This window comes from Festucalex cinctus, chromosome 20 (genome assembly GCF_051991245.1).
Source record: "Festucalex cinctus isolate MCC-2025b chromosome 20, RoL_Fcin_1.0, whole genome shotgun sequence".
Lineage (NCBI taxonomy): Eukaryota > Metazoa > Chordata > Actinopteri > Syngnathiformes > Syngnathidae > Festucalex > Festucalex cinctus.
This window is the reverse complement of record NC_135430.1, coordinates 11,485,588-11,505,182: the sequence shown is the minus strand read 5'-3', so window position 1 is coordinate 11,505,182 and position 19,595 is coordinate 11,485,588. Positions and strand designations below refer to the sequence as shown.

General features: G+C 41.7%; 2 protein-coding genes across 3 annotated transcripts; one reads left to right on the top strand and one right to left on the bottom strand.

Annotated features, from left to right (window-relative positions):
• Positions 1 to 233: 233 nt before the first annotated feature.
• Positions 234 to 16,454, bottom strand: lnx2a (ligand of numb-protein X 2a). Of its 2 annotated transcripts, XM_077509132.1 has the most exons (11): positions 16,038 to 16,454; positions 12,063 to 12,567; positions 7,770 to 7,996; positions 7,559 to 7,696; positions 6,451 to 6,650; positions 5,957 to 6,364; positions 4,438 to 4,611; positions 4,166 to 4,343; positions 2,893 to 3,118; positions 1,599 to 1,757; positions 234 to 513 (listed from the first exon to the last, which is right to left on the bottom strand). In XM_077509132.1, exons 2-11 carry the CDS (start codon positions 12,455 to 12,457, stop codon positions 378 to 380), a joined length of 2,241 nt encoding a protein of 746 aa, XP_077365258.1. In that variant the 5' UTR covers positions 12,458 to 12,567; positions 16,038 to 16,454; the 3' UTR covers positions 234 to 377. The 2 variants fall into 2 exon arrangements, with proteins under 2 accessions (XP_077365258.1, XP_077365259.1); XM_077509133.1 differs by lacking the exons at positions 12,063 to 12,567; positions 16,038 to 16,454 and adding an exon at positions 9,727 to 12,033.
• LOC144009408 (uncharacterized) lies at positions 16,137 to 19,473 on the top strand. The gene is made up of 3 exons (XM_077509135.1): positions 16,137 to 16,943; positions 17,136 to 17,210; positions 17,447 to 19,473. The coding sequence occupies exons 1-3, from the start codon at positions 16,915 to 16,917 to the stop codon at positions 17,874 to 17,876; spliced, it is 534 nt and encodes a 177-aa protein (XP_077365261.1). The 5' UTR covers positions 16,137 to 16,914; the 3' UTR covers positions 17,877 to 19,473.
• Positions 19,474 to 19,595: the final 122 nt, after the last annotated feature.

The window sequence follows — 19,595 nt, the reverse complement described above, 5'->3', positions numbered from 1 at the left end:
GTGATGGGGCCTGAGCGCATGATGGGCCCCAGGTTGTGGCAGCTTTCTAAAATGAGGCCTTTTCTTACTCAGCTGGTGTAAAATGTGAAAGGTTTCAACTTTTGGAATGGTGCATCCACTTGAATGGAGCCCCGGAATTTACAACTGCTTGGGAAAGGTCGATGAGAATACAGGACGGATTGCCTGTAATTTGTTTGTGTGTCCCCACCCGTTAGAGTGAAGATGACATGAGCACAGCAGCATGTTGGGAGTGCAGTCTTTGTCAAGTGGCAATGGCACGATCATCTCGCTTTTTGGTCCTGGATTATAATCCCCCGGTGGCGCAATGTTACAGCAAGCATGTAGCAGTTCGTTCTGCAAACCTGGGCCCGCCCGGGCTATACCAGGCTGCCGGGCCAGGAGACAACGGTCAGCGCCACCCGGCTGCGCTGCTCCTTCAGCATGGGGACCAGTGCCGAGTGGCTCATTCCCGCTGTGGACAGGCCGTTGACCGCCACGATCATGTCGCCACACCTGAGGGTAAAGATTACATCATGTAGGGTGAGGTTAAAGTTTCACTGTGTATTTTCATGAGATGTATTCTATTTATCAATCACTAATTTTAAAGGGATATGAGTCATTTTCAGCAGTGAAACATTTTGTTCAGAATTCATTTGGTAACGTCATTTTTCATGTACAACTAATACTAGAGATATACCGATTATTTGTGGAGATTGATAGCCAATATTCAGTAAATGGGGAAAAATATTGGCGTTAAAAAATAAAAAATAAAAAAAAATAAAAAATACAACTCTTAACTCAATGTGTTAAAGCATATTAACTTTTCAGATTTGGAAAATGTGGATTTTTTTTAAATTTTTTTTTTTTTTTTTTTAAATAAACAATCATGTTTCAAATTCTAACAACTTAAGGGAGCTCTCGATCATAAGTGTCTTAAACTTAAAGTAAACAGCTTTCTCCAGTATTTTTTTTCCCCGAAATTTCTCAACAGAAATGCTAAACTTTCATGTATCTTTGTTTTACTTTTAAACAAAAAACAAGATTCAGATGGTTCCTAGGGTCCGTAGCATCTTGTATAAAGTTAACTGAAAATCTAAAATAGAGGTCAACACAGTTTTAAATGGATCCCTTACCAGCCGATACCGATATCAGTCAAAATGCTAAATATTGGCACCGATAATCAGCCTGGCTGATAATTGGTGTAGCCCTAATTAATGCCTTTTTTAAAAACACATTTTTCCACTTGCTGTCGACTTAAGGTGACGTCACCAGTGCTGGGAAAGTAGGTAACGACCAATCATGGCTCACCTGTTTTCTGGGTTTGGTCAGCAAACTGAAACATGATTGGTCGACTCGTTACCTACTTCCTCAGCACAGGTGATGTCATCTTCAGTCGACAGCAAGTGGGAACATTTTTGAAAGATATTAATTGTACATGAAAAATAATGGTTATCAAATTAATTCTCGACAAAATAGGATTTATTTTTTTTTACTGCTGGAAATGGCTGAATGAGTTAAGTATCCCTTTTAATAGAATAAATAAAAATAACACATAAAATTGATTATTTTAACGCATAAAATTTTTTACTCCAACTCACTTGAGGCGGCCATCGTAGTAGGCGGGCGTGCCGAGGACGATGGTCTTGATGAAGAAGGCCTGGTTGCCGTGGGTCTCCTCGTAGCCCCCCACGATGCTGAAGCCCCAGCTGCCGGGGTGGCTCCTCCGCAGGACGATCTCGTGGCTGCTGTGCAGGTAACTTGCACAGCAAAATGAGCAAGAAAATAAGTCATTTGGGGCACGTTAACAACCTCGGTTGTCAGAAACGGTGTTTTGTTGACATGAACCGTTGAGTTTGTTTTGTTCGTTCCCTTACTTACAAGCACACATAGAGTTCCTCCAAATATTGACTCGCTTCACAAGCATATTACAATCCACTCAAATTGGTGATTTTTAAACATAGAAAGGCCAAAACATCCCTAATGAAAATTAAACTGCACTAAAAAAACTAGCCACAAGGTGGTGCCAGAACTGCACAACTGGAAATGAACCTGATTTTTTTTTTTTTTTTTTTTTTTATATATATAAACAGATGTGTAGCTTTTAATTATCGTGAACATGACGACGACGATATTATGGCAGTTTTACTAACACGATATTGCCATTATTGTTACATCCCTAATAATTATGCAAGTTCCTTTTGGATGAAACAAAATTTATTAAATTAGTTATTGTAAAATTAAAAAAAGGTACAAATGTATAAATTTAAACAACAAAAAAATTAGTATTTTTTATTTTTTATTTTTTTTAATTATTATTATGCTGATTTTGTAATTGTGGCGCGTAATAATTGCACAGCCCTACCATAAATAATACCTTTTATATGGCTAAGGGTTCAATTGTGCACTCTATAGGGTACAACATTAGAGAGAGACCGATATGTTTTTGTTTTGTTTATTTTTTATTTTTTGGGCGGGGATGCCAATATTCATTTTCACTAAAAAGGGCAAATATTAGCATCAAAATTTTGAAAAAAATACAAACTCCAGCTCATATTTATGTTTATTGAGCAACTTTTAGGGTTAGTAATTTTTTTTATTTTTATTATTTTTTTTAAATGGTTCTATTGTCGGCCATATGATACTTCAAAATGGCCGATAGCAATATTTGTCAGAATGCTGAATATCAGTGCCGATAATTGGTCTATCCCTATACATCACAAAATGTTGTACCTAACAAAAATGGACCCCCTAGTACCCTTTGATCTATTAAAAAAAAAAAAAAGTTGCTTATAAATAGGCATTGTACACAGTGAAACACTTTCCCCAAATTCCGTGGCACCAATCATGACTAATCTCTTCCTTTTCCGTCAATGTTTGGTGTGATCAAGTCACCTGGGGAGCCCCAGCCACATGACCCAGGAGGGCGACCAGTTGGCGTCGAAGTCGCTGTCGTGGGCATGATGCAGCAGCTGGTCGCGCTGGCGCTCCTCCACCATGCTCACCTCCAGCACGCGCAGCTGCACCGACGCCGAGGCGGCACTGGCCTTCAGGGTGCCCACCGCCTCGCCGTGGCTCAGGTACGTCAGGTCCTGCCCGTTGATGCTCAGGAGGACGTCCCCTGAGGAGGAAGGCGGGGAGTTCATATGGTGCTCTCAAAAAAAAAAAAAAGTTGGGGAGAAATGATAGCTTGACGTGGGAGTTTAATTTGTTCCGATATCAAATCACTATTCCCCATTGAAATGAATTGGAAATGGCGTTAATCTGTTCCAGATGGCAGCACACTAACTGGAAATTTTATTGAAAACAGGAAGTATTTCAAGTGTAACCTCATTTTTGCTGAATAGAATCATACATTTTACACCTATAGAAAGCAACAATTCTTGGTTTAATTTTAGTGTACATCTTTGGGCGTGATTATCAATTTTATATTGCGATATAACCAATTTGTTAGTTTGGATAAATTGAGATTTGTTTACTATAAACTTGTGATGTCCAAATTAGTGCATTTTTTTTTTTTTTTTATTTAAACGCATGATTGATTAATGACTGATGTCCACGTCAAAATTTAACAGTAATAAAATTAATAATAATGAACATATTTGTGGAGACTGCAGTCAAGTTGTATTTCACAATTTAAAAATGTACAGAATTTCACAAGTTATTCATGTTAAAAATTAATATGAAAAGATAAATGCACTGAACTGTCCCCGTCTTACAAGTGCAATTATGCCATCTAGTGGCAGAAAAATGACAGCAACACAAATCAATATCACTCATTTTTTACAGTACATCTTTTTAATTTTAACTCAATTTTATGAAATTACTGTATCGAAGATGCAGCCATATTTCTATTTTACCATTCAACATTTTCACCCCACTTTTATGTTCTATTTTATTTTTTTATTTATTTTTTTAATGAATGTTGCAGTGCCATGTCTTGAGTGCACCGCTGCCTGGTCAATGGGTTGTGGAATCAAAAACACTCACTAGCTATGGCCAGCAGATGGCAGCATTCTCTTTTCAATGGTCTGCCGGTGTATGAAATTACAATGAAACCTGACAAAATCTGATGATTACACTTCAAAATGTTAATCGCCTAACACCCCTACTATAACCAAATTGAGCGCTGGACACTTTTTAGCGTTTCGATCGGAGGCGCGCTCACCTCGTTTGATCCGCCCGTCCCTCGACAGGCATCCGTGCGGTTGGACGCTGGTGACGAAGATGGGGAGCTCGCCGCTCTTGCTGCCCCGCCCACCCGCCACCGTCATGCCCAGAGACTCGTGGGGCTCCTTCTTCACAGTGATGTGTTTCTCCTTGCAAGTGACACACTGGGAAAGGTCCTGGAAACGCCGTCAGACATATTTTTACAGTTACTGACCGCTTGAAAAAATTGAGAGATGAGGAGAGGGAAAAAATGTGGTCGTGTGCATTTACCCGGTGCGTGCTGGTGCGGGAGAGGTGCAAGGGCAGCGGGCTGGGGCTGGTGCTGTGGTTAGGCAGGAAGTGATCAAGGCAGTAGAGATCTCTGGTGGAGCTGGATTTCGGCGGAGGCGGCGGAGTCGGTTTGCTGGGTCGGCCGATGAGCAGGTGCACGCGCTCGCCGCTAGCCTGTCAAGTTAACAGATTATCTTTTGAAATTGTAATAACTTTCTAGGGGCGATTACAATTGTTCATTGGAATTAATCGCATAACTTAAAAAAAAAAAATAAAAATGGTTGACAGCGCTGAATATAATATAATTTTTTTTTTTTTAAATTTCACACTTTTCTATGAAGTGAAAAAAATGTTGAACTAATAGAAATATGGCTGCATCTTGTCGTCATTCATACAGTCATTTCATAATTTATAGAACTGAGTTAGTTAATATCACACTTTTTGCAATACATCTTTTTAATTTTAATTTGTGTTGATGTCACCAGATAGCATAATTGCATTTGTAAGACCTTGGTGACAGCTCAGTGCATTTTTCTTTTTATATTAAGTTATTAACTCTTTTGCTGCCACACGTTATAAAAAAAAATCTTTGAAAACGTTCTATTTCATGAGATTTCGTCATGTTTCATTGTAATTTCATACACATTGAGCACATTTAAAGAGATACAATGTTGCCATCTGCTGGCCATATATAGTGTTTTTGATTCCACAACTCATTGACCAGGCAGCGTGCGCTGCACTTAGATGGTGAACTGCCCATTGATAAAAACAAAAAACATAGTTGACATCATTTAAGGTTTAGGGTGGCATACATCGTGATTTTACTAATTGTTAAATGTTTTTGGCGGTCAAAGAGTTAAGAGCCATCTAATCTTTAACATGAAGTAACTTGTGAAATTGTGCACATTTTTAAAATTAGATTAAAAAAAAAAAAAACAACTTGACCCCAGTCTCCACAAATATATGCACTATTATTCATTTTAGTACTGATAAATTTTGACGCGGAATTCCGCCAGTATAGGCTTTCAAAGTAAGGGGCGGTTATTAATCGGGCGTTAAAAAAAATAAAAAATAAATAAATAAAAATAAAAAAAATAATAGTGGTGTTAAAGTAACTTTAAATAAATTCCAAATTAACAGACAAATTTTGACGCCCCTACTCTGATGATTAATTGAATTAATTTTTAAAAGCGTAATAAATTTAATCATGTAAATATCTGTTGCAAGGTTTGTAAAAAAAAAAAAAAAGAAAAAAAGCAGAAGTAGAAAAATGCGATAATTGGTTAATAACGGAAAATTGCGTGATTTAATTATTACTGGCATCCTTCTGCAGTGGCACACAAAACAAATCATTCTTAGGGTTGGTTAAATTAAAAGTAGTATTGTTAAAGGAACTTTAACTCAAAAATTAATGCACTAATTTTGACACCCTTAATAATCACATTTGATAACATTTTGTTGATTTTTTTTATTTTATTTTATTTTTTTAAATTCATTCAGAATTCCCCCCCCCCCACACCTGTATGATCTGCGCAGCCTGCTCCGGGGTCCCGTGGCGCAGGTCCTGCTCGTTGACGGCCAAAACGCGGTCGTTGCCCCGCAGGCGGCCATCTTTGGCTGCCAGCCCGCCGTCCAACAGGTCCAGCACGAAGACGCCGGACTCGTCGGTCCGCCGCACCAGCTTGATGCCCAGCTGCTCGGCCGAGTCGCGCTTGTGCAAGGTGATCCTCAGCGACACGGGGCTGGGGGGGTTGCCCTCGGGGGTGGAGCAGGGGGCTTTGGGGACGGGTGGGGCGGCGGCGGAGGGCGGCGCCCGCGACGCGCAGCGCCGCTCCCGGAGTACTGTCAGTTGCAGGGTGGTGCACGGCCGCGCCAGCGTGGAGCGGGCGAAACTGTGTGGCACGTTGCTGATGTCCACGTTGTTCACCTTTTCAGCAGTCGGGTTCATTTAAGGTCAATTAGATAACAAATTTAAATGGGGGAGGTGGGGGAAACAAATGAATTAAATCTCACCTGGAGTATTTGGTCCCCCGCCAGCAGCCTCCCGTCCCGGGCGATCACGCCGTCGCGGTACACTTCCTGGATCACGATGTTGATGAGCGGCGTCTCGTTCCCGCCCACGATGCTGATGCCCAGCTCCACGTACGGGTTCGCCCGGTGCACCTCCACCGACGTGATCTCGCCTTCGGGAAGCGACGGCAATTTGACGCAGCCTGTCGGGATTACAAATCAGGGAAAGCCTACTAGAACAGCTGAACTTGAATTGAAATGTCAAAATTAATTGATTACCGGTAATCGACAATTATTTTCTAGGGTTAGGTATCGATTCAAAATTTACTCAATTCGATTTAGATTTTGCCCGATTCAAGGCGATTCATTGCACTTCGGTCCGATATTGATTAATTATGGAACATACATTCTTCTTAAATATCAAGGACATGATGGAAGATTCAAATTCAGTAATTGCAAATGTAAATTAAAAAGATTCTGAATTGTCTTAAAGTGCAGTAAGTCAGAAAATATTCTTAAATTCATGTAAATAGTAAATACATTTCAAGAAAACGGCAAGATACAAAAAAATAAAAATTGTCCTCTTAAATTCTATTCTTTATGAATTTATGGGAAAAACTAAATATCTTTTTTTAATTTTTTTTTTTATTTTTTTATTTTTATTCGTGTTTTATTTTTTTTAAATCCAGACCTACTATTTACATAATCGAGTAATTGTTTGGAGCCATTTTTTAATTTAAAATTGCCCAAATGCTCTGATTTCAGCATATCAACAGTAATTGTTCACTGATTAATTTCTGTAGTCTGTATTTTTGTAGAAAGAAGACCGATTATCTTCTATGTTTAATTAAAATAAGACATTTGCAAACATCTGTTACTTATGAAAACAATAACCGAACCGAAAACAGTCCATCAACCCACTTTTTTTTTTTTTTTTTTTTTTTTTTAAATCACCGTATTAAGTACAAAATAATAAACACCAAACACTGGTTAATAAACAGTGATCAGGGGGGAAAAAATGCTTTTGTAATGCACTTCAATGCAAAATTATAGTGAATCAGAATAATCGATTCTAATAGTGATCACTAATTGAATTGAAGCGACTTTGTACCTTCTTCTGCGGATAGAGGTGGCGACTCGGGGCAGTCCCAGCCGGAGGACGTGGAGCTGACTGAGCGGAGGAGGTGGATGCAAGGGTTACTGAGAGGTCGCTTCACCCTGGGGATGATGCACTCCATCCCCACAACACCTGGAAGGGCCACATACACAAATCAAGACCAACTGATGCTGCTTTTATTTCCATTTTTTTTGTACTAACTCACTGTCTTCCTCAGTGCTCTCCTCGAAGGCGGGGTTGTCCAGGCCCGCCTCGTTGGTCCTCATCGGCGGGTTGTCGTCGCTGCCGAGCGGCGGCGAGGGGGCGGCGTCACCCAGGTCGGTCTGCGGCGAGCGGGGGGATCGCGGAGGACTTTTCACCGATGCTCGCTCGTCGCCGCTCTCCTTGTGCGGGCCGTCCACGCTGGTCTGCTGACATCGCGTCCCTGGGCACCTGGCGCCAGGTAATGTTGGAAAATGGACTTTTGAAGTGGATTTTACGCGAGTATTTGCTTGTTTGTCACGTTCCCCTTTTAATCACCTCATCCCGAGTTGTCTGCTTACAAAACGGCGACATTTGACTCCTGTTGCTATCTTGGAACTGTAAGTCGCTAAAGGGAAGGGCGGGAAAACCCCACGTGCCGTCAGAGGTCTGATCTTTATTTAAAAGAATGTTACACTAATCCCTCCATTGATCTTTCTGGGTTAGGGACTGATTCTTCCAACAAAATAAACTAAGATGGTTTTTGGTTTTGTCGGAAGGACTTGCCAAGAGAGAAGTGAAGTGAAGCAAATGCCAAATGTGAGATGTTGGCCTAAAAAAAAAAAAAAAAAGAGCAGAGTCAGAAAGCTTTTAACTGCTTGTTAGCGTGAGCCGGCTAATGGAAATCCCCTTAAGATGCTCGCTGAGGGGGACGACAAGCGGCTAAGCTGCCAATGAGCGAAGCGTCAAAACACACATGGATGCTTGGGGGGGGGGAAATCAGGAAGCCACTTTTCAGAAACAAAAAAAGTGTTCTCGTGTTCCCTCATTTATCGCGGGTGTTCCGTTCCAAAAACTACCCGCCATAATGGAAATCCGCGTTATTTTATTTTATTATTTTTTTTATTCCCATTAATTATATTTTTTTTGTTAGTTTTTTTTGTTTTGGGATGACTTTTACTTTATTTTAAATGCCTTTTTCATTCGTTTTTTTTTTTTTTTTTTTTTTTACTTATTACAGTATACAGCACAGAATACATTTTTTTTCTCATTTGTTTTTTCATTTTGGTATGATTTTTAGTTTATTCTGAATGCTTTTTTCACTTTTTTTTTTCCACTTACAATCTTTTTTCCCCATTAAAAGTATTTTATTTATTTTTTTAATTGCCTTGTTGTAGAGCACAGTATATATTTTCTATCTCCGGAATGCAATGACGTGGAGCAACGGGACACACACCATTGGAAAGGTCTCGTCGAGACGAATGGTTCGAGAGGTATGGCCGCACAAAGACTAAATAAATAAACAAACCAAAAGCAACGTAAAAAACAAAAAAAAAAAAAACACTGTAAAAAAATCGGCAAAACAGTGAGTCTGCGAAAGATGAGCCTGCGATAAACGAAGGAACACTATTAAAAATTATATAATGCAATTAAATTACATTAAAATAACTAGTTTTTCACAGACTGTGACAAATTTGTTCCTTGACATAGTTTCCACAGCATTTGTGTATAAATATTCGTTATTTGAAGGAAAAACTCGAACTGAGTCGACGCTAACTTCCCTTTAGCATTTGAATGGGATCCTCCATTCACTTTAGCATTAGCGCGAGGCTAGCGATGTTTTAAAGATAAAGCATTTAAATATACAGTGGATGTCGTTCTTATGTCGTGTTTAGTTTGACGAATAATTCCAACTGAGGTGCCATTAAACGGTTTAAAGGACAGTTCAGGACAACAGAAACACACTTGCCGATTGCTAATGCGACACAAGCAAAATGGTGCATTCAGGGTACTTTTACAGCGTCGGAAACTTCGGTTTTCTTGTGACGGTACAACGGTCAGGCCCTAATGCTGAGTAAACTACTTTACTTTTCTGTCACATGACTTTTGAGGCCAAAACATGCCCCACAAGTCCAAATGTTGCCCGACAGAAACTTTGCCAATTGTCTGACAATCGAGATTTCCGTTTGCCATCGACTCACCACAAGCCGGGGTTGCCCTTGGCCGTCTCGCAGAAGAAGTGATTGAAAAGATCTCTGGTGTTGAAGTTGCTCAGCATGCTTGCCAGAAGAAAAGTGAGAAGGCTGAGGAGCTTCTGGCTGGCCCAACCCATGACTGGATGACTTGGGAGCCATTAATCCCTCGTCACATGACCTAACAGCCCAGTAATCCCCCCCACCCCAACCTTCCACTCTCTCAAGGATACACAGCACCTGGTCCAGATGGGCTACAAGCCAAAGAATGTGTACGGGTGGCGAGCATGAAAGTGGTTGGCGAGAAGAACAACATCAAGCACCTGATTGAAGCCTCACTTGTTATACATAGTCTGTTACACTTGTTTTAGTTAAACCACGCTTGCCCTATCTCACCCACTGACATCTGGATTTTGGCCTGTTTTACTGCCACTTCTCCTCTAACCTTTCCCCCCCATCTTCTGCTACTTGTGGTGATGATTGAAAACTGTTTGTTTTCCCTATAATGAGTGATGGAGACCAGGGGTCATCATTGATTCTCAACTGTGGATTTGTGTATTCTTTTGTGATTGAGGTCTTGAATACACTTGGCTTGACTTATGTTATGGTCCACTTGCATCGGGGCCAAAGTAGTGTAACGGTGTAGCCTCAAACAGGTGGCAACGGTTTTCGTTGTTGTATCATACGTACCTGGTGGACTTCTAACTTGCACGTTTGAGCTCTTTTTCTCCAGAAAATGTTGTTTGAGCTCCCTACTGAAGTTGGCCAGACCAGTTTTTGTGCTTGTATCACAAACAAGCCAAAGAAAAAGCCCTATGGAGGCCAATTTTCCAGATTTATTTGTCGTTGTTGAACTCCAAATTGTGGGCAGCCAGTCCCCTTCCTGCCTAAATGTTGTGATACCACTTTTGTTTTTGTGCTCAGGAGAAAAAAGCCAAAGAAAAATCATTTTGGAGGCCTATTTTTCCCAGAAATTTTTGGTCTAACTTCCAATTGTTGGCAGACAGACCCCATTCCTACCTATTTTTAGTTCATGCCACTTCCTCTCCTATGGTTGTCTTCATACTTTTACTTTGTGATGGCATCACAAAAAAGTAAAGCAAAATAATTTTTTAGGCTTTTTATTTCCCAGAAAATATTTTTTTATATTTCACTTTTTAGTTATTTTAAGTTCTTTGGCTCTCAAAATTAAAGCGTTACCTCTGAAGTAGGGGTGTCGGGCGAAAAAAAAGATGTTAATCGTAATTAATCACTTCAACAGATAACTCGTGATTAAACGCAAAATTTATCTGTTCTAAATGTACAATTTTTTGTGTAAGTTTTCATACTCTTGTTAACATAAGGCTGGGAAACAATGTTAAACTAATAGAGATAAGCCATCTTTAAATGATTGATACAGTGATTTCATAATTATAAAATTAACAAATGTATTGTAAAAAAAAAAAGTGGGTTATTGATTTGTGTTGAGGTCATTTTTCTGCCACTAGATGGCATAATTGCATTTTCATGTTAAGAGCTCTCTAACCTTTAACATGAAGTAACTTGCAAAATTATGCACATTTTTAAATTTGTAAAATACAACTTGACCACAGTCTCCACAAATATATGCTTTATGATTACATTTATTGCTGCTAAATTTTGACGTGGACATGTCTGCTTCGTTGTGACTGGAATTCCCCCAGTACTGGCTTTCCAAGGAAAGTCATTAATCGCGCTTTTAAAAGAAAAAAAAAGTGAAGGACCTTTAAATTAACACACTAATTTTGACACCCCTGCTCTGAAAATTAATATAATTTTTCGTTTTCGAAGTGTAAAGATCTTACTCACGTAAATAAATGTTGCAAGGTTTGTAGAAAAAAGTATCAAAATGTGATTATGGAAAATTGCGCAATTAATTACTTTTCACTCCCAGCTGTTTTTACTGAAGCACTGTTGGATTTTGACAAGTGTCGTCCGTATTCACATTCCTGGTAAAAACACTGACAAAGAGCTTGCTGCAACATGGGCCTTGCTGATCTCTTATACTCTGCTGCCATCTGCTGGCCACAATAACTACCATTGCTTAAGCCACCTCTTCATGTCAGAAGCTACATCAAAGCCTTCTATATGCACTTGCATTTAAAAAAAAAACAAAAAAAAAAAAAAACATGCAAACACGTTTTTGGGAAGGAAGGACAAAGTGTTAAACGTTTTTACATGGTTTTTGGGGATTGAATGAGTTAAAAGAATGTAATCGCTTGACAGCATTAATTTTAACACATCACACTGTTTTTGTCCTTGCCATCCCTGGCATCCTTTTTTCTTCCATTGGCACGCAAATAAACAAAACCATTCTTCCTGCTCACCTGTGTTTCAGGTGCGCCTCCAGGTCACACCTGGGCATGCTGAGCGCGCAGAGCGGCGTGAGCGGGCACGTGACGGACAGCTTGTCCAGCAGCTTGTGCACCAGGATGCTGGAGCGGCGGCACGCCGGCAGCTGCAGCCGCGCGCGGTCCAGCGGGCAGAAGTCGCGCTCCTGCAGGAAGCTGCGCAGGCAGCGGGCGCAGAAGGTGTGGCCGCACGGCGTGTCCAGCGGCTGCACCAGCGGCTGCAGGCAGATGTGGCACACCAGGTCGTCGTCCACCTCCAGACGGTAGTTGTACAGGTGGTTCTCCCGGCTGCGGTGCACCTGGCCGCACTCGGCGCACGGGGCCTCCGGGGCCGGCTCGGCCGGAGCCACCTCGCATCCCGGGCTGCCCATCCCGCCGGCGTCGGGGGCGACGGCCAGCTCCTAGCCCATATAAGCGTCACGGCACCAACGGGCTGCGGCGAGGACGGACGCCCCCCGGCGGATGATGGCGCATCACAACCCTGCGGGGGTCACAGGGTGAGACAGCTGTTTGTGGGGGGGGACAACAAGTGTCTGATTATGTTGCCGGGCATTTATTCATGTGGCAAATACTTTTGCGCACGTGAGCCCAGTGTGTTGCACGCTACAAAAGCCCCCGCGTGTCTGTGTGTGTGTGGCACTGAGATTATGTATCGCTGCTCCTGTCCTCTAATCTGACAGTATAATCTCTTTTATTTATTTATTTTTTTTATTTTTATTTTTTTGCTCTCGCCCCACTGCAATCTTCCAATTCTACCGGGAGGGAATTATCCAGGATTGAGGCGGAGGGGAACTGGAGAGCAATAGAAAGGGGAAAGCGTGCTTTTAAGAGGCTAAAAAAACAAAACAAAGGAGATTTTACAAGTGGGTTTTTCAGGTAGCTGTACATTGAGTTTATTTTTCTATCAAATTTTTACTTTTTACCCTCCAAAACACATCTATAACGACTCAAGATTTATTAATTTTTTTTCCAATTGACTATACAGTGGTGTCCTGAGATGAGTGACCACTACATACTTAGTGCGTGAGCTTCATGCTAATGCTAACATATACAGTGGTACCTCGGAGCTTGAACATTTCAACTTCTGAAACATTTTTTTCCCAATAGGAAATAATGTAAATGCAATTAATCCATTCTCAAGCTCCAAAAACTGAAAATTTCTATTTTAATTTCTATTTATATATATATTGGGGGAAAAAAAGAAGTGCAAACCTGGACAGCATTTTATAGGGATGTAATGATATCCAAACATCTTGGTACGATAATTATCACAATATTGTGGGGAGATTGGCAATACAAAAAGTTCAGTGCTGTGTTTGTGTATTTTACATTGGGCAATGGGGCATATTGTTAGACTACTAAGAAGTCCTTGCGTGCGTTAACGTCAGGCACGTTGTTGAACAGCTAGCGGGGTCCTCGTGCTGGTATTTACAATAAGCGAAGTGCGCATTAAGTTTGCGCATGCGCGAGGGAAAAAACGAGGCTACCAGCTACCCTATCAATTTGAATGGCGGAGATTAGAGTAGCGACAATCTTTGCGTAATGTAGACTTTAAATTTTGCAAGTCAACTTCCCCGATGTCAGTAAACCACACTCTATGCATGTTAAATAAAAAACAGCAACTTTCCAGTGGTTGAAACGTTTCTTTTAGAGCCGATTCCATTGGATCCAATTCATTTTCAATGACCGTTTGGTAGTTTCACCACATGGGCACATGGCGAAGACAATTGTCGTGTGAAAAATCAAAATGTACTTGCGACGGTTCGGAGCACCTCCGCGAGTGTTTACGCTCTGACTGGAAATGAGCAGAGCTTCGTCTTCACTACTGCGACATAAGCATTCAGCATCCGCATTGCTTGTTTTGATTGGGTGTTCGAACTCCGAGAATGAAGTCACTTTTTTTTTTTTTTTAAACTCTGATTTGTTTTTGGTTGAAGTCAAATTTGTACGGGTTCCTAGACATTCAAACTCCAAGGTTTCACTGAAATGGGAAACGTATACAAAACCCTTTAAGCAACTAATATTTGAACACTAATAGTGCAGAAACTAGATACTCAGTCATATATTCTTTATCTGCGGCGAGCTGAGACATCTATATGGTACAGAATCAGATCTCCATGTAGGGTATACTTGTCTGTCTTATATAGCCACCAAAATAGACTGGTTACTTTTTTCAACCTTTGCAGATGACAACCCTTTATTTTTTTTTTTATTTTTTTTTTTTTTTTTTATTAATTGAGCTCTTCAGGACTTAGAAGGTAGGAAAAAAAAAAACGGACAGTTTTGCTAGTTCCGAGAGGATTGGGGCCAGGGTGAATTGTCTTGTGCCATTTTAAAAAACACAAACTTCTGGAAATGGGAGAGCCATAAAAAGGAAAAAAAATTGTGTGTTTTTTAGAGGGGGGGGCATATAAAAGAAGAAGAGAAGGGGGGACCAGGAGGCATGAAAGAGATTAATGGGGTGGAAATCTTGGTGATAGGAGCCAAAAATAGCAAGAATTCATTAAGCGAGACTACCCACCCACCCCTCCAAAAACAGTTCCGAGGTGTACCTGCATTCATCAAAAATACCCCAAGGATCAAAATGTTACACCCCATTTGCTGTCTTGCTGAAATAAGCCACTTGAATGTTCTCAAGCGAGCCAGCCTTCATTGCATTCTGTATACTATAGTACTCGGCCAATGATGAGTCAGGCTTTTGTTACCATGGCGACTGGGGGTGGAGCATAACCTATATGACCCCAGCAGCTTGATCTCACCAATAAGTTTGTCTAACAGCGAGCTGGATTTTGCGCGGAATGCGCGTGGCATGGCGCAAGATGATTATTTTCACTCATGGATGCAGCACTTCATACACTTATGTGGCGCATGTTGTCAACAACACAGAGCACTTTAGGAGAAACGTAAGCGGAGGAGAGGGAGAAAAAAAAACTGTTGGCGATAGAAGCCAAAAATAACAAACGGGTCCAAAGATTTCTCAACGCTTCTTCCATAGAATGTTCCAGAGCCAGGTTCTACAAGCCGATCCCCATTCGGTTCCGGCAGAGGGCGTACCTCCACTCACACCTGCCTCTCTCTATCCCGTTTTATCGCCATGGCGACCAGGATGGGTACCAGGCCGCCTATCCTCCTCTCCTCCACGGCGCTTGACATTCACAGGATGCCGAAGAAGCATGACATGATGAGCCCTCCCTCCATGCCCCCCCCCCCCCTCTTTTTGTCCCGTCTCCTTGGTTACGGTCCCCGTGACAACCTGTCTCCGCCGTCCAGGGTCCGGCTGTGAATTATTCCAGCCTTTTTTTTTTTTCCCTCCCCTTTAAAGGAAGCTCGCGCTCTTTCTCCCTCCTCTCCTTGGATGTGACTGGCTGCTTGTCTCCATCCCCGCAGCTGGACATGAATTAAGCATGAGCACACAAGGCTCCCTCTGTTTCCGTTTTAAAACAAAGCTGTGACATCACCGCATCACACTTGTAGACACCAGCGTGCAAGAGTCCCTTACCATCCGTTTTAAAATCTCTTGTTTAATTCCACAATTGGCGATGTCACCACCTTCCTATGTCAATAACTAACTGTTGGCCCTTCACCTGTCTAAACCAATCTCGGCACAATCCATAAAGATATTTTGCTCTCTGTCAGCTTTTTTTTTTTTCTTTCTTTTTTTTAACATAAGCCCTCTTTGTGGTCCAGTTTTTGATCCAGAGAGGCTGTTGTCTACTTTACAAGAACTGGCCTATAAAACCACTTGATTTAAAAAAAAATTTAACTGATTTTTTCATTGTCCTCCATCCTGCAGGCTGGCGCCCACACTGCAGTGTCATGATGGGAGCGTGAGCATCTGTCTGACAGCATCAACAAGCACTCAATATCAGTGCAAAGCCGACCCCCCCACCCCCAGCACCCAACACACACAATGACATTGTAGACGTGCATGCAAATGTGATATCATATTACCTAATCCGGATGCTCCTCCGCGTCTTGCATCCCGGCCCGGATAAGGGGGGCGGGGGGAGAAGAGGTAGGTGGTGGTTTGGGGGGGCGATGGTTCGCGTCTCACACCACAAATCCACGCACTCACCGCAAAGTGGCGGCGTCCCTGCGAACCCGCACGAAAACGCCCACCGCTGTCAATCATCTGGAAGCAGCGGCGCGCGCATCCACATCGGGAGGGGCTTCAAAAATATATGCCTGCGTGGACGAGAGAAAAAAAGAAAAAGAAAAGTAGAATTGCATAAAATATTCTCCAAGTAGTATAAACACCCCAGTGTTCCTAAATATTTTTTGGTGGAGGGTCATAATGAAAAGAGGAAAAAATATAACCAGAATAACGTTGACCAAACAATTGGGGCGAAAAAAAATAGAGTAAAGTAACTGCAAATGTAGTGTGGGAAGTAATAAAGTCCAAATAGGCCTACTTTATTAGTGCAAATAAATTCCCTTGAGATACATTTTTCATACATGTGTTCTTTGCTTGAGTATTTTCAAGGCTTTTTACTTCCTACTTTTGAAAACAGCCTTACTTTTGTCAAAACACGTTACTGAGAATGTTTTTTCTTGCGCAAGCCTTTTTTTTTAATTGTTCCAAGTTATCAAAATGTGAATATTGTGCAAACGGATAGTAAAAATGAATATTAACATTTATACTAAAGTTCATTTCAGTTCTACATGCGTTTAAATAGGATAGAGTTTTCGATCAGGCATCAACTCGGCCCCCTTCAGGTCTTTACAGTTAGGACCCCGGCGCGATAAACAAGCGGTCCCTTCGCTATTTAAATAAAATAGCCAATTTACGGAATTCTATATCATCTAACTTGCAATCGATCGCGTAGTTATGGCAGAAGAGGAGAGCGAATTGGAAAAGTACGTACGAAGACACTGTGCTTTTTAATGCTAACGTAAAATTAGCTGTTAGCCGCTAAGCTAACTAAATCGGGACGCTGCTTGTCCGCTTACTAATGGGTCACTTGACGCTCGGAACATGCGCTTGGTTTCCGTGCACATTTTTATCCCCCAGTATTTTCTTCTCATTTGACTCATTTGCGTGTGTTGCAGACGTGCTGTGGAGGAACTCCTGAGGGAGACTGACAGGGCTCGGTTGAGAGCCGAAACGATGGGCCCTGCGGGATGGTGAGTCCACCAGTGATGACGTCACGTGTGTTTCGTAGCACGCTCATGTTCAAATGTGGACAGGAAAGAGGGAATTGAACTTTTGGAAACCAAAACAGTAGCACCAATCGACCTTGGACGAAGCCAAATATCAGTTATTGCATTTCAGTTTCCTACAACTGTTTTTCCAAATTTTTGAAGCAACTGAAAATCTCCGAACTTGCATTTTGAACTTGCTTGTGCTCATTTTTCATCAGGTTGAAATGTCCATTGCGGGGCACCAACAAGCGCTTCCTCCTCAACACCTTGCGCTCAACGGGCCTGCAGCAGCGTCCCGGCGAAGACAAAGCGGGTCACTCGTCGCACGCTACGAGGTGGGTGTCACCCGGTTGGAGGAGCCGCAGCCGGTCGCCCCCTGCCGGACGGGACGGCGGACACTCTTATAAGCGTCACCGCGGGAACATCTACAGAGGCGACGCCGAGAGGCAGGACGGAGAGCGCGAGAGGAGTCGCGGACGTAAGAGCGAGACGGATGAGAGGGTGGATGGGCGGACGTCGAAAAAAGACAGACAGACGCCAGAAAAGGACAGGCGGGCGTCGGAGAAAGACGGACGGGTGTCGGAGAAAGGCAGACGGACATCGGAAAAAGATAGGACGTCAAAGACGAGGACAGGGTCAACAAATTGATGGATCCAAGTTTTTTAATCCATCCGTTTTGTAAATATTTCTGCCGAAGTAGCCTCTTTAATTTCTTTCTATTGCCCTTGACTTTATGAGAGTAAGCCGCGGCCTATCACGGCTGACTTGGTGCGAGTCAATCATAAGGTACATCTAGATGAAAAATTTTGCATCCATTTTCTGCAGTGCTCAATTATTTTTGTCTCATTCAAATGAGAAGCTTCTAGTTGTTTTGATGCGCAACAACAATGGAGCCATTTTGTAGCGACGACGTTGATGCCAGCCACCATTTTGTGTTGAGCTTGATGTCTTTTTTCACAAAAAAGGACAGACAGATGGTTAAAAGTGCCTCTCCTCTGACTTGTTTACACTTTAGTGTTTGATAAATGTGACTATTTCACACTGTGTTACCCATAATGCCCATGAGCATGGCATCGCCTCATAACTCGCATTATCCACGTTGGACGATATCTTCCTTTTTAACCGTTTCCTTCCTCTTCGAAAGGATGTTCAAATATAAACGCCGTCGAGACCGCCGCTGATTGACTTCCAGTCGCGTCACTTGCTCGTTTATTACATATGTGAGAGACCCATTAAGATACTGAGCGCTTTATTGTCCCTGCTGAACAACAGAAATATCTAAAATTGAACCCGTTATTTTTGTTTTGTTTTTTTCTTTATCAAATGTTTGAGTGACTCTCAAAAGGCTTCACATGGATGAGCAGGAGGGAATGACTGGAGAAGTGGCAGCAAAACAGGCCAAAACCCACTCGTCATTTGCCATTTTTGTGCTAGCTGATTTATAACAGAAGCGGGTACCGTGTCTGCGTGTAAGATGGTGTGGAGCGTCGCTGCGTGAAAGTGCTCACAGTTGACACACATACAAAAAGTCGGTAATTGAGTTCCATCTTAATCGGCTAACCAGGAGAGGCCTTGCTTAATGGGGCCTAACAGGTAGTGTACATAAAGCACGTCTAATGGCCAGTAAACACACCGCAAGTGCGCCGCCTCATGCTTGTCTCCGTCGCCTCGGAGCTGCTAAGTGCTGTTAAATGAGCCGTTCACATTGGCGTCACGGCTACACCGCGCGAGTCATATGCTAGCATGCCTAACGTTGGTAAATTGGCTAAAAGTGTTTCGGAAAAATTTGTCTACCAATTTTGGGGAACAAATGTGTGATTTGAATTGTTTTATTTTGAACGGTTCTAACTTCCTGTTTTTTCCCCATTTCTGTTGGTTTGATCTCTACATTTTGTCATCAAATGTGATTTGGATGGTTTAGCACGATTATTGGTTTTATTTTGTCAGGTTTCAACTTCCTGTGTTTTGTTCTTATTTATATTGGTTTGATCTCTCAACCAGAAGTTGACTTTATTTTGGATATTAGTTTTATTTTGTAAGGCTCCAACTTACTGTTTCACTTTTTTGTTCCCATTCCCGTGAGTTTGACTTTCAGGTGGAGCCAATATTGATGTAAATTGTGCATAAGAGACTTTTATTTTGTAGGGTTTTAGCTTCCTGTCATTCGTGTCAGTTTCCAATAGTTTCGGCTGTTAACCAGAGCTGTGTGAGCAACATTTTGTCATTAAATAATTTTATTTTGGTCCTTTTAGTGTTTGTTTTTTCTGTTTCCCCCAAAATTTTTGTTCTTGTTTTTTTGTTTTCATTTCCATTGGTTTAATTTTCCAATCAGAACCAACTTTTTGTCAACAACTAAGTTGGATTTGG